Genomic DNA, 11,891 nt, shown 5'->3' with positions numbered 1-11,891 from the left:
AGCTGAGGAGGCAGAGGACCCAGAGACAGCACAAAGGCATAAACCAAGGAAACCACGCTACATACGTGGGTTGAGGGTGCACAGCCCAGAACACAGCTCCCTGGCACAATGACTAATTCAACTGGAAGGAGTCTGAGAAAATGGCAGAGAGAGGAGGGTCATCCTGAACCCCCACCACCACCATCTCCCCTGGATCAGGTCATAAGACACTCCCATGAGAGGGGCTCTTTCTGCACCCAGAGGAGAGGAGCATCCTTACTTCCAAGGACAAGCAGATGCTGAGAAGGAGCCAGACAGACCTGGCTGAGGTTCAGCACTTGCCCTGAGCAGTCCCTGAGCCTTGTGGTCCACAACTGTCCACATCACACAGCATCAGACTCTGGGTGTGGCCATTTCTTCAGATTTCCTTTCCTTATAAAGGCTCCTGTGTGTCACCAAACTGCTATTACACAAATGCTTTTCTCCCTTACTTTGTCTATGTCAGCTTGACTCTAGACCCAGTCAGGTACCTGAGACAACATATTAAAAAGCAGAGACATCACTTGTCAACAAAAGTCCGTGTGGTCAAACCTATGGTTATTGCAGTCATCATGTGCTGATGTGAGGGATGGACCATAAAAAAGGCTAAGCACTGAAGAATCGATGCTTTTGAACTGAGCAGCTGGAGAATACCCTTGAGAGTCCCTTGGACAGCAAGATCAAACCAGTCAATCCTAAAGGAAATTAAGCCTAAACATTCACTGGCAGGCCTGATGCTGAAGATAAGGCCCAATACTTTGGCCACCTCAGGGGAAGAGCTGACTCATTGGAAAGACTGTGATGCAGGGAAAGATTGAGGGCAGGAGTGGAAGGGGTAACAAAGGATGCAATGCTCGGATGGCATCACTGACTCAGTAGACGTGAGTGTGAGCAAACTCTGGGAGGTGGTGAAGGACAGGGAAGCCTGGCGTGCTGAAGTCTATGGGGTCACAAAGAGTCGGACATGACTTAGCCACTGAACAATGACTGATCACCAGTGCATTGGATAATTCACACTAGGTTGTCTGGCTCAATGGAAAACTGTGTTTCCTTAGAAATTCAGGACACCTGGAGCTCATCCTCCTTTGTCTGCACTTAGGACAATGGCTATGTCTTTCCAGCAAACCGTTTGTTTGGGAAAATTTTAGACCAGCTGCAAAGATAGCGCCGAGGGAGCCCACAGCAGCATCTCCGCCACGCTGAGGGCTCATCTCACACCGCACTGGAGTGCCTCAGGTCTGGATGAACCTCACTGCCCTGCGGCCAACCGGACCCCAGCCCTGCTGGGATTTGGTCTTGTGTCCTCTCAGGGCCCTCTTCCATTCCAGGGCCCAACGTGGTTCTCAGACAGCTTGCATTTTTGGTGTGATTGCCCCCACCGCTGCCTGGTTCCCTCCTCAGAGTCCAAGAGCAGTAGGGAGCCTGGGGTTCTTTGCTCCGAAACAAGTTCTCCAGCAGCTGCAGAGAGAAGGCTCTCACCAGGCCAGCAAATGCAAACTCTTTTGGGTCCTTTGGGAAAACCTGAGAGGAGCGAAGGAAGATTCCCTTCCCAGGAAGGATGGATTTACGTGCCCTGGGTGGTCTTAGAGCAGGGTCTCCCTGATTTCACCAGCACTGGTAGCCTGCAGCCACGTCCCCCACTCCTGGGAGACCACCTGGACGGCACCTGAGCCAGCATGGGGACAGGTGTCCTTGGTCTGCCCAGTCCTTGTGAGGCTGTTGGTGAGGCTGGGGGTGATGTCCGAAAGGGGCTCAGCACAGGACCCACAGGTGTGTAGTCGGCACAGGGCCTACAGGTGTGAGGGCCATTTCTGGAGCACACTTGAGTCTTGGTGCTGGGACTGCAGAGGGGAGTCCTGCACAGCCCCTGCCCCTAATCGGCTGTTGTGAGGGGGCAGGCATGGCTGGTGGAGTCTCTCTCTCTCTCTCTCTCACACACACACACAATCACTCAGCCAGGATGCAGTGTACACACCATGCTCTAGAATCACAGTAAAACAACAGATATCAACATGGAAGGTGCTGGATCCCACCTGGGGTCCTCAGTCTTCTCTGTGAGTGGCTTCGCCTGGTGTCCAATGACTTGCAGGCCAGCCACAGGGACTGGGCCAGTGTGACTGGGACTCACTCCGGAGAGGAGCACTGCATGGGTGGCTGGGAGGCACAGTAGTCTTGGCTTTTTCAGTTGGAGCTCAAGGACTCCAGGGCCCAATTACCTACCAGGCAGGCGACACTGCCCACATGGCCAATTAGTGGGTCCTCATGCCTCTGGGGCCGGCTGAGGGCAGGTCTGCGCATCCACACTGTGGCCCTCGTTTCACTCCACCCAGCTCGGTGGCCGCGTCCTAGGAGCCTGAGGAGCTGCTGTCCCTGAGTCGGCCCTCGGCCCCACACCTCCGTGCACAGGAGGGTGGTGGGGAGGGATGGCAGGCTGCTGTGAGGAGGGGTGCAGGCCAAAGCAGAGGCTCAGGATGGCCACGTGTTGACCACGCAGAGTCATAGGACCGATGAGACAGGGTCAGGCCTTGGTCCTCCCAGATCAGAACCTCCTCACTGTCCAGTCCCGAGGGCGGGGCCTGGCAGGGAGGCTGGGTCACCACTGGGAGCCTGCGTCTCCTCTCTGGTCTCACCCCGACCCTCCTTTTCTCTCTGCTCTAACTCCACCGCCCTGGCCCCTCCCCTTCCCCGCACCTCAGGCTCTTCTGATGGCCCTGCCCCTCTTCCTGCCTCAGGCTCTGGACTTCTGCTGCCTCTGGACTGTCCTTCCCGAAGCACTTTCTCCCCACACCCACCGAGGATGGTCTCGTTTTCCTCCCCGTGGGATTAGTGTCCTGGGTCTGCAGAAACAAAGTACCACAAACTAGGAGGCTTAACACAACAGAAAATTATTCTGAAAGTCCCACATCAGGGGTGGGAGTGTCGAGCTCCTCCCACAGGCCCCAGAGGAGGGTCCTTTCTGCCTCTGCATCCTCGGCAGCTCCAGGCTCCCTGGCCTGTGGCCCGCATCCCTCCTGTCTCTGCCTCTGTGGTCACAAGGAGTCTCCTCTGCTGTGTGTAGGCTCCCCTCTGTGTCTCCCCCTGGACAGCCCACAGGGACCTCTTTATCTCCACGTCCTTCCCCGATTCCATCCTGAAGGACTCAGGTCACAATCACAGGCTCAGGGGAGCAGATAACCTTGGGGGCTGTCTCTCAGCCCCCTGGGCCTGCTGGGTTTCCCCTCCTCAGCGTGAGCCCCGAGCGCCCCTCTGAGCAGACTACTTGTGTATGTTGTGTGTTTCTCTACCACACACAGAAGGCAAGGGCATGGGGCTGGGTTCTTGTCTGTTTGTTCATCATCAGACGCCAGTTGTCTGACTCCTGTCTGGCACGTAGGCAGTGCTTGCGCTACACATGCGTGAATGAGTAAATGGTTGAATCACTTAGTTGTGACCAGAGAAGGCTGTGGACTGAGGGGTTCCCAGGAGATGGAACCGGTTTCTGTCTCAGCTGCCCATGAGGGAGACAGGCTCTCAGGACCCTGTGCATGGCCTGCAATCACCTCGGCCAAGACGGAGCTGTGCTCTGGCTGGTGGAGCGGGAGGATGAGGGGTGATCCAGGAGGTGCCCTGCCCCGTCTGCTATATCACATGGGGCCAAGGGGTCTGACCGAGCAGGCCAAGGGTGGACCGGGCACAGATGAGCTGCTTCATATGGTGGAGGGGGATCTGGGGCTGTAACTGACCTCCGCTCCTAGGGCCGCCCTCCCCTTGGGGTCTCCCTCCACTGACATCAGGTGTCCGCAGCTCAATGTCTCCAGGACACACACTTCCTGCCCATGGAACAGCTGATGCGGGATCCCTGGAGCCCCTCCCCTCCGACCTCCCACCTGCACTTAGGTGGTCTGACTGGGTCTGCTCCCTGCTCAGGCTCCGATGGGACACTGCATGCCCCAAACCTGGCTGGTGCTTCACGGCCCACTCAGGCCCTGCCTCCCTTGCTGGACCCTGAGGGCCACCGTGGCTGGCTGAGTCTCCCCCACTGTTTCTCTGGCATGGACCTTGGACCTGGCACAGAGGGATGACCAGAAAGGGAACAAAATGGTAGCAAATGCATGTGGCTGAAGGCACAAGTGCAGAGCAGAGATGGGCTGGGGGTCCAGGCAGCACCAGGCACTGGCTTTGAAGACACACTGCCTGTCTCCCTCATGGGCAGCTGAGACAGAAACTGGTTCCATCTCCTGGGAACCCCTCAGTCCACAGCCTTCTCTGGTCACAACTAAGTGACTCAACCATTTACTCAGTCACGCATGTGTAGCCCAAGCACTGCCTACGTGCCAGGCAGGCACTCACTTGGCCTTCCCCCCGTGCTGGGGTGAGTCTGATGACTTTTTACATGACTCCTAAAGAGAGAGTGAATGACAAATGGTCTGTGCATGTCTCCATGGGTGCAGGACCCAGGAGGGTTAAGGTGTAGAGACCTCAGGACGCAGAGGCAAGGAGGAAGCCAGATCTCTGGGGCCTCCACAGAGAGAGGTGGTCCAACCAAGCAGTTGAAAAGCCCTCAGGTCATCCGCGGTCTCCACGGCCCATCCCCCTTTCCTTCTGTTTCCACACCTGGCCCTGGTCGTGTGGGTGCTCCTCAGCTTATCTCTTATTGATCCCAACTGCCTGACTGACCAGGGTTTGAACTCTGCAGCCAATCAGAAATGCGTGGAAAGCTGTCTGATGTTTTGAGAGCCCTGAACACTCTTGGGCCCACATCCTGAGATTCTGACTCTGCGGTCCCCAGGTGGCAACTTGGTGACCTCGCTCCTGAAGGATGCTGCTTCTAAGATGCCAGCTCCTCTTCAGGACTCCTGGTGGGCTCCCTGGAGCATTAGGCTGGGGGTTTAGGGCTCCCGGTTCCTCCCTGCAGAGGGCTAGAACCTCTGGTCTGTACCTTCGAGAATTCCTTCAATAAATATTGGTGGGTTGCCCACAGGTTATTCTTTGGAACTCTGCATTCAGATGCCTATATCTTTCCTTTTCTCCTTTGCTTTTTACCTCTCTTCTTTTCACAGCTATTTGTAAGGCCTCCCCAGATAGCCATTTTGCTTTTTTGCATTTCTTTTCCATGGGGATGATCTTGATCCCTGTCTCCCGCACAATGTCACGAACCTCATTCCATAGTTCATCAGGCACTCTATCTATCAGATCTAGGCCCTTAAATCTATTTCTCACTTCCACTGTAAAATCATAAGGCATTTGATTTAGGTCTTACCTGAATGGTCTAGCGGTTTTCCCTGCTTTCTTCAATTTAAGTCTGAATTTAGTAATAAGGAGTTCATGATCTGAGCCACAGTCAGCTCCCGGTCTTGTTTTTGTTGACTGTATAGAGCTTCTCCATCTTTGGCTGTAAAGAATAGAATGTCTGATTTCGGTGTTGACCATCTGGTGATGTTCATGTGTAGAGACTTCTCTTGTGTTTTTGGAAGAGGGTGTTTGCTATGACCAGTGCATTTTCTTGGCAAAACTCTATTAGCCTTTACCCTGCTTCTTTCTGCATTCCAAGGCCAAATTTGCTTGTTACTCCAGGTGTTTCTTGACTTCCTACTTTTGCATTTCAGTCCCTTGTAATGAAAAGGACATCTTTTTTGGGTGTCAGTTCTGAAAGGTCTTGTACGTCTTGATAAAACCGTTCAACTTCAGCTTCTTCAGCATTACTGGTTGGGGCATAGACTTGGATTACTATGATATTGAATGGTTTGCCTTGGAGACGAACAGAGATCATTCTGTCGTTTTTGAGATTGCATCCAAGTACTGCATTTTGGACTCTTTTGTTGACCATGACGGATACTCCATTTCTTCTGAGGGATTCCTGCCCACAGTAGTAGATATAATGGTCATCTGAGTTGAATTCACCCATTCCTAGAATGTCGACGTTCACTCTTGCCGTCTCCTGTTTGACCACTTCCAATTTGCCTTGATTCATGGACCTGACATTCCAGGTTCCTATGCAATATTGCTCTTTACAGCATCGGATCTTGCTTCTATCACCAGTCACATCCACAGCTGGGTATTGTTTTTGCTTTTTATCCATTCCTTCATTCTTTCTGGAGTTATTTCTCCACCGATCTCCAGTAGCATATTGGGCACCTACTGACCTGGGGAGTTTCCCTTTTGGTATCCTATCATTTTGCCTTTTCATACTGTTCATGGGAGATCTCGTCAAGACATTTCATGCAAAGATGGGCTCAATAAAGGACAGAAATGGTCTGGACCTAACAGAAGCAGAAGATATTAAGAAGAGGTGGCAAGAATACACGGAAGAACTGTACAAAAAAGATCTTCACGATCCAGATAATCATGATGATGTGATCACTAATCTAGAGCCAGACATCTTGGAATGTGAAGTCAAGTGGGCCTTGAAAAGCATCACTACGAACAAAGCTAGTGGAGGTGATGGAATTCCAGTGGAGCTGTTTCAAATCCTGAAAGATGATGCTGTCAAAGTGCTGCACTCAATATGCCAGCAAATTTGGAAAATTCAGCAGTGGCCACAGGACTGGAAAAGGTCAGTTTTCATTCCAATTACAAAGAAAGGCAATGCAAAAGAATGCTCAAACTACCACACAATTGCACTCATCTCACATGCTAGGAAAGTAATACTCAAAATTCTCCAAGCCAGGCTTCAGCAATATGTGAACCGTGAACTCCCTGATGTTCAAGCTGGTTTTAGAAAAGGCAGAGGAACCAGAGATCAAATTGCCAACATCCGCTGGATCATGGAATAAGCAAGAGAGTTCCAGAAAAACATCTATTTCTGCTTTCTTGACTATGCCAAAGCCTTTGACTGTGTGGATCACAATAAACTGTGGAAAATTCTGAAAGAGATGGGAATACCAGACCACCTGACCTGCCTCTTGAGAAATCTGTTTGCAGGTCAGGAAGCAACAGTTAGAACTGGACATGGAACAACAGACTGGTTTCAAATAGGAAAAGGAGTACGTCAAGGCTGTATATTGTCACCCTGCTTATGTAACTTATATGCAGAGTACATCATGAGAAACGCTGGACTGGAGGAAACACAAGCTGGAATCAAGACTGCTGGGAGAAATATCAATAACCTCAGATATGCAGATGACACCACCCTTATGGCAGAAAGTGAAGAGGAGCTAAAAAGCCTCTTGATGAAAGTGAAAGAGGAGTGTGAAAAAGTTGGCTTAAAGCTCAACATTCAGAAAATGAAGATCATGGCATTTGGTCCCATCACTTCATGGGAAATAGATGGGGAAACAGTGGAAACAGTGACAGACTTTATTTTGGGGGGCTCCAAAATCACTGCAGATGGTGACTGCATCCATGAAATTAAAAGACGCTTACTCCTTGGAAGAAAAGTTATGACCAACCTAGATAGCATATTCAAAAGCAGAGACATTACTCTGCCGACTAAGGTCCATCTAGTCAAGGCTATGGTTTTTCCAGTGGTCATGTATGGATGTGAGAGTTGGACTGTAAGGAAGGCTGAGGGCCGAAGAACTGATGCATTTGAACTGTGGTGTTAGAGAAGACTCTTGAGAGTCCCTTGGACTGCAAGGATATCCAACCAGTCCATTCTGAAGGAGATCAGCCCTGGGATTTCTTTGGAAGGACTGATGCTAAAGCTGAAGCTCCAGTACTCTGGCCACCTCATGCGAAGAGTTGACTCATTGGAAAAGACTCTGATGCTGGGAGGGATTGGGAGCAGGAGAAAAAGGGGATGACCGAGGATGAGATGGCTGGATGGCATCACAGACTCTATGGACATGAGTCTGAGTGAACTCCGGGAGTTGGTGATGGACAGGGAGGCCTGGCGCACTGTGATTCATGGGGTTGCAAAGAGTCGGACACGACTGAGCGACTGAACTGAACTGAACTGCCCACCAGGCACCATGCAGGGCTTCCAGGGTCTCTGCACATGGCTCTCCAGTGGCCTGGGCACCTGCGTGTGTTACAGGTCAACCAGGATCACCTTGTGCAGTAAGAAAACTCATTCTCTCAGCAGTAATAGGTGAGGGGTGGGGCTTATATATAGAAGAAAGAGGGGTGGAGTTTAGCTGGGACCTGAGTGGAATAGGACTTTAGCATTTAAACCAAAATCTACAGGCCCTGATGATTCCCAGACACACTTTGCTCTGTGGACACTGGTGCTCAGTTCACTGCCTAGTTCAAGAGCTCCATTCCTTGAAACACTACACTTCATTTAGGACGTGAAAACCTCAGATGACCTGATATATTTAGCTGTTTCCTGAAAGGTGCAGGGTACTTTTAAAGATGAGGAAGTCTTCCTTGGCCTAGCCATAAAATAAGGAAAAGCTAAAGGCAAAGATGAAAAGGAAAACGATACCCGTTTATATGCAGAGTCCCAAAGAACAGCAAGGAGAGGCAAGAAAGCCTTCCTCAGTGATCAGTGCAAAGAAATAAAGGAAAATAACAGAATGGGAAAGACTAGAGATCTCTTCAAGAAAATTAGAGATACCAAGGGAAGTTTTCATGCAAAGGTGGGCAAAATAAAGGACAGAAATGGTGTGGACCTAACTGAAGCAGAAGATATTAAAAAGAGGTGGCAAGAATACACAGAAGAACTATACAAAAAAGATCTTCATGACCCAGATAACCATGATGGTGTGATCACTGATCTAGAGCCAGACATCCTGGGATGGGAAGTAAAGTGCACCTAGGAAGCATCACTACAAACAAAGCTAGTGGAGGTGATGGAATTCCAGTTGAGCTGTTTCAAATCCTAAAAGCTAATGCTGTGAAAGTGCTGCACTCAATATGCCAGCAAATTTGGAAAACTCAGCAGTGGCTATAGGACTGGAAAAGGTCAGTTTTCATTCTAATCCCAAAGAAGGGCAATGCCAAAGAATGTTCAAACTAATGTACAACTGCACTCATCTCACACACTAGCAGAGTAATGCTCAAAATTCTCCAAGCCAGGCTTTAATAACATGTGAACTGTGATCTTCCAGATGCTCAAGCTGAAGTTAGAAAAGGCAGAGGAACCAGAGATCAAACTGCCAACATCTGCTGGATCATAGAAAATGCAAGAGAATTTCAGAAAAAAAATCTACTTCTGCTTTATTGATTACATCAAAGCCTTTGAGTACATAGATCACAACAAACTGTGGAAAATTCTTCAAGAGATGGGAGTACCAGACCACCTTATCTCCTTCCTGAGAAATCTGTATGCAGGTCAAGAAGAAACAGTTAGAACTGGACATGAAACAACAGACTGGTTCCAAATCGGGAAAGGAGTATATACATCAAGGCTGTATATTGTCACCTGCTTATTTAACTTCTATACAGAGTACATCATGTGAAATTCCAGGCTGGATGAATCACAAGCTGGAATCAAGATTGCCGGGAGAAATATCAATCACCTCAGATAGGCAGATGCTACCACCCTTATGGCAGAAAGTGAAGAGGAACTTAATAGCCTTTTGATGAAAATGAAAGAGTAGAGTGACAAAGTTGGTGTAAAGCTCAACATTCAAAAAACAAAGATCATGGCATCCAGTCCCATCACTTCACGGCAAGCTGATACAGGAACAGTGACAGACTTTACTTTCTTGAGCTCCAAAATCACTGTGGATGGGGACTGCAACTGTGAAATTCAAAGACACTTGCTCCTTGGAAGAAATGCTACGACCAACCTACACAGTATATTAAAATGTAGAGACCTAACTTTGTCGACAAAGGTCCATCTAGTCAAAGCTATGGGTTTTCCAGTAGTCATGTATGGATGTGAGAGTCGGTCTGTAAAGAAAGCTGAGCAACGAAGAATTGTTGATTTTGAACCATGATGTTGGAGAAGACTCTTGAGAGTCCCTTGAACGGCAAGGAGACCCAACCAGTCCATCCTAAAGGAAATCAGTCCTGAATATTCATTGGAAGGACTGATGTCGAAGTCACTCAGCCACCTGATGCGAAGAGCTTGCTCATTGGAAAAGACCACGATGCTGGGAAAAATTGAAGGCAGAATGAGAAGGTACAACAGAGGATGAGATGGTTGGATGGCATCACTGACTCGATGGACAGGAGTTGAGCAAGCTCGGGAGTTAGTGATGGACAGGGAAGGCTGGTGTGCTGCAGTTCATGAGTTTGCAAAGAGCTGGACACAACTAAGAGACTGAATTGAACTGAAAATGCAGAAAATAATGGCATTATTACCCCACAGCTGTTGTATCAGCATCCATGAGCTGAAGGAGAAAAACTAATGTGGAAGTAAATTTTAAAATCGATGAAGCACTGCAATGATGCAATGCATTTCCATGATTACAAATAAATGTCCTCAAAGAGAAGAGGTGTATTTTCAGATTTTGTTTCAGATGAACAGAATGAAAGCCCAGGACACGCCTGCTACAGTGAGGCTCGACCAAAGCCCAGGGCCATTTTCAAGGCGCCCTTGAACTCTTTGTTCCTCAGACAGTAGATCAAGGGGTTGATGATTGGGGTGAGGACAGTGTAAACAGCAGAGATGAGCTTGTTGGAGCTCCGGGAATCAATGGCCTGGGGCCGGACGTACATGAAAAGCAAGGCCATGTAGAAGATGGTGACCACGGTGAGGTGAGACGCGCAGGTGGAGAAGGCTCTCCAGCGGCCCGTGGCCGAGGGGATGCGCAGCACGGCCAGGGTGACATGCCCGTAGGACAGCACAGTGGCCACGAGCGGGAGCACCAGGATGAGGAAGGCCAGGATGAAGTCGACCAGCTCTGCGGTCGAGTAGTCCATGCAGGCCAGTCTGAGGATGGGGGAGATGTCACAGAAGAAGTGGTTCAGGACGTTGGAACCACAGAACGTGGCGCTGGAGATAAAGTAGACCTTGATCACGGAGATGGTGAAGCCACTCACGAAGGAGAAGGCCACCAACTGGACACACAGCCCCGTGGTCATGATGGCTTGGTAGCGCAGAGGGTGGCAGATGGCCACGTAGCGGTCGTAGGCCATGGAGGCCAGGAGCACACACTCGGTGCACACCAGGGAGCTGAAGAAGTAGAGCTGGGTCATGCAGCCCACGAAGGAGATGCGCCTCCTCTGCAGGAGGAAGCTGTCCAGCATCTTGGGGATGATGTCACAAACGTACCAGAGCTCCAAGAAAGACATGGAGCCCAGAAAGTAGTACATGGGCCTGTGGAGGGAGGGGCTGCCCCAGACGGTGAGGATGATGGCCAGGTTCTCCACCAGCACGAAGAGGTAGGTGAGCAGGAAGAGGAGGAAGAGCAGGTACTGCAGCCAGGGAGCTGTGGGGAAGCCCACCAGGATGAAGGCGCTGACCTGCGTCACATTCTCCCCCCTCATCCTCCTGTGCGGGGCACCCAGGGCCACAAACAACCTTCAGGCCAGATGAGGGCCAAGGGTGGCTGGGGAGAGAAAGCGGAGGTCAGTCTGGGGGTGGGTTTTGACCCAAGGAGTGGGCACCTGTCTCCTCGGACAGCAGGGGAACAGAAACTATGCTGGGAGGGATTGGGGGCAGGAGAAGAAGGGGACGACCGAGGATGAGATGGCTGGATGGCATCACTGACTCGATCAACATGAGTCTGAGTGAACTCCAGAAGTTGGTGATGGACAGGGAGGCCTGGCGTGCTGCAATTCATGGGGTCGCAAAGAGTCGGACACAACTGAGCGACTGAACTGAACTCACTGTGGGTGGTCTAGGTCTCCTGGGGACTGGACACCCTGAGAGCAGGTGGGGCTCTGGAATAGCCTGCCTGTTTCCTCCTCCAGGTGATCTTCAAATCATCTGATTGCTTTTATAACCTGGACTTTCCCTAAGGAGTCTAATAACCATAGGGATGTCCACAGTCCTTGGCTACATTGGAAGATACTTGTCCTTCACCTGGTTTCAGATGCTTTTGTAAGAGGAAGGGCTACCA

General features: G+C 50.4%; 1 protein-coding gene across 1 annotated transcript; it reads right to left on the bottom strand.

Annotated features, from left to right (window-relative positions):
* Positions 1 to 10,377: 10,377 nt before the first annotated feature.
* Positions 10,378 to 11,316, bottom strand: LOC138428746 (olfactory receptor 6B2). Its single transcript, XM_069569569.1, has one exon. The coding sequence runs from the start codon at positions 11,314 to 11,316 to the stop codon at positions 10,378 to 10,380; it is 939 nt and encodes a 312-aa protein (XP_069425670.1).
* Between the last annotated feature and the right edge of the window lie 575 nt (positions 11,317 to 11,891).

The sequence above is a fragment of the Ovis canadensis genome, chromosome 1 (assembly GCF_042477335.2).
Source record: "Ovis canadensis isolate MfBH-ARS-UI-01 breed Bighorn chromosome 1, ARS-UI_OviCan_v2, whole genome shotgun sequence".
Classification (NCBI taxonomy): Eukaryota; Metazoa; Chordata; class Mammalia; order Artiodactyla; family Bovidae; genus Ovis; species Ovis canadensis.
This window is presented reverse-complemented; position numbering and strand designations above follow the sequence as displayed.

Excerpts from the sequence above, each read along its gene's own strand:
- LOC138428746 (XM_069569569.1), bottom strand. The coding sequence starts at position 11,316 with ATGAGGGGGGAGAATGTGACGCAGGTCAGCGCCTTCATCCTGGTGGGC.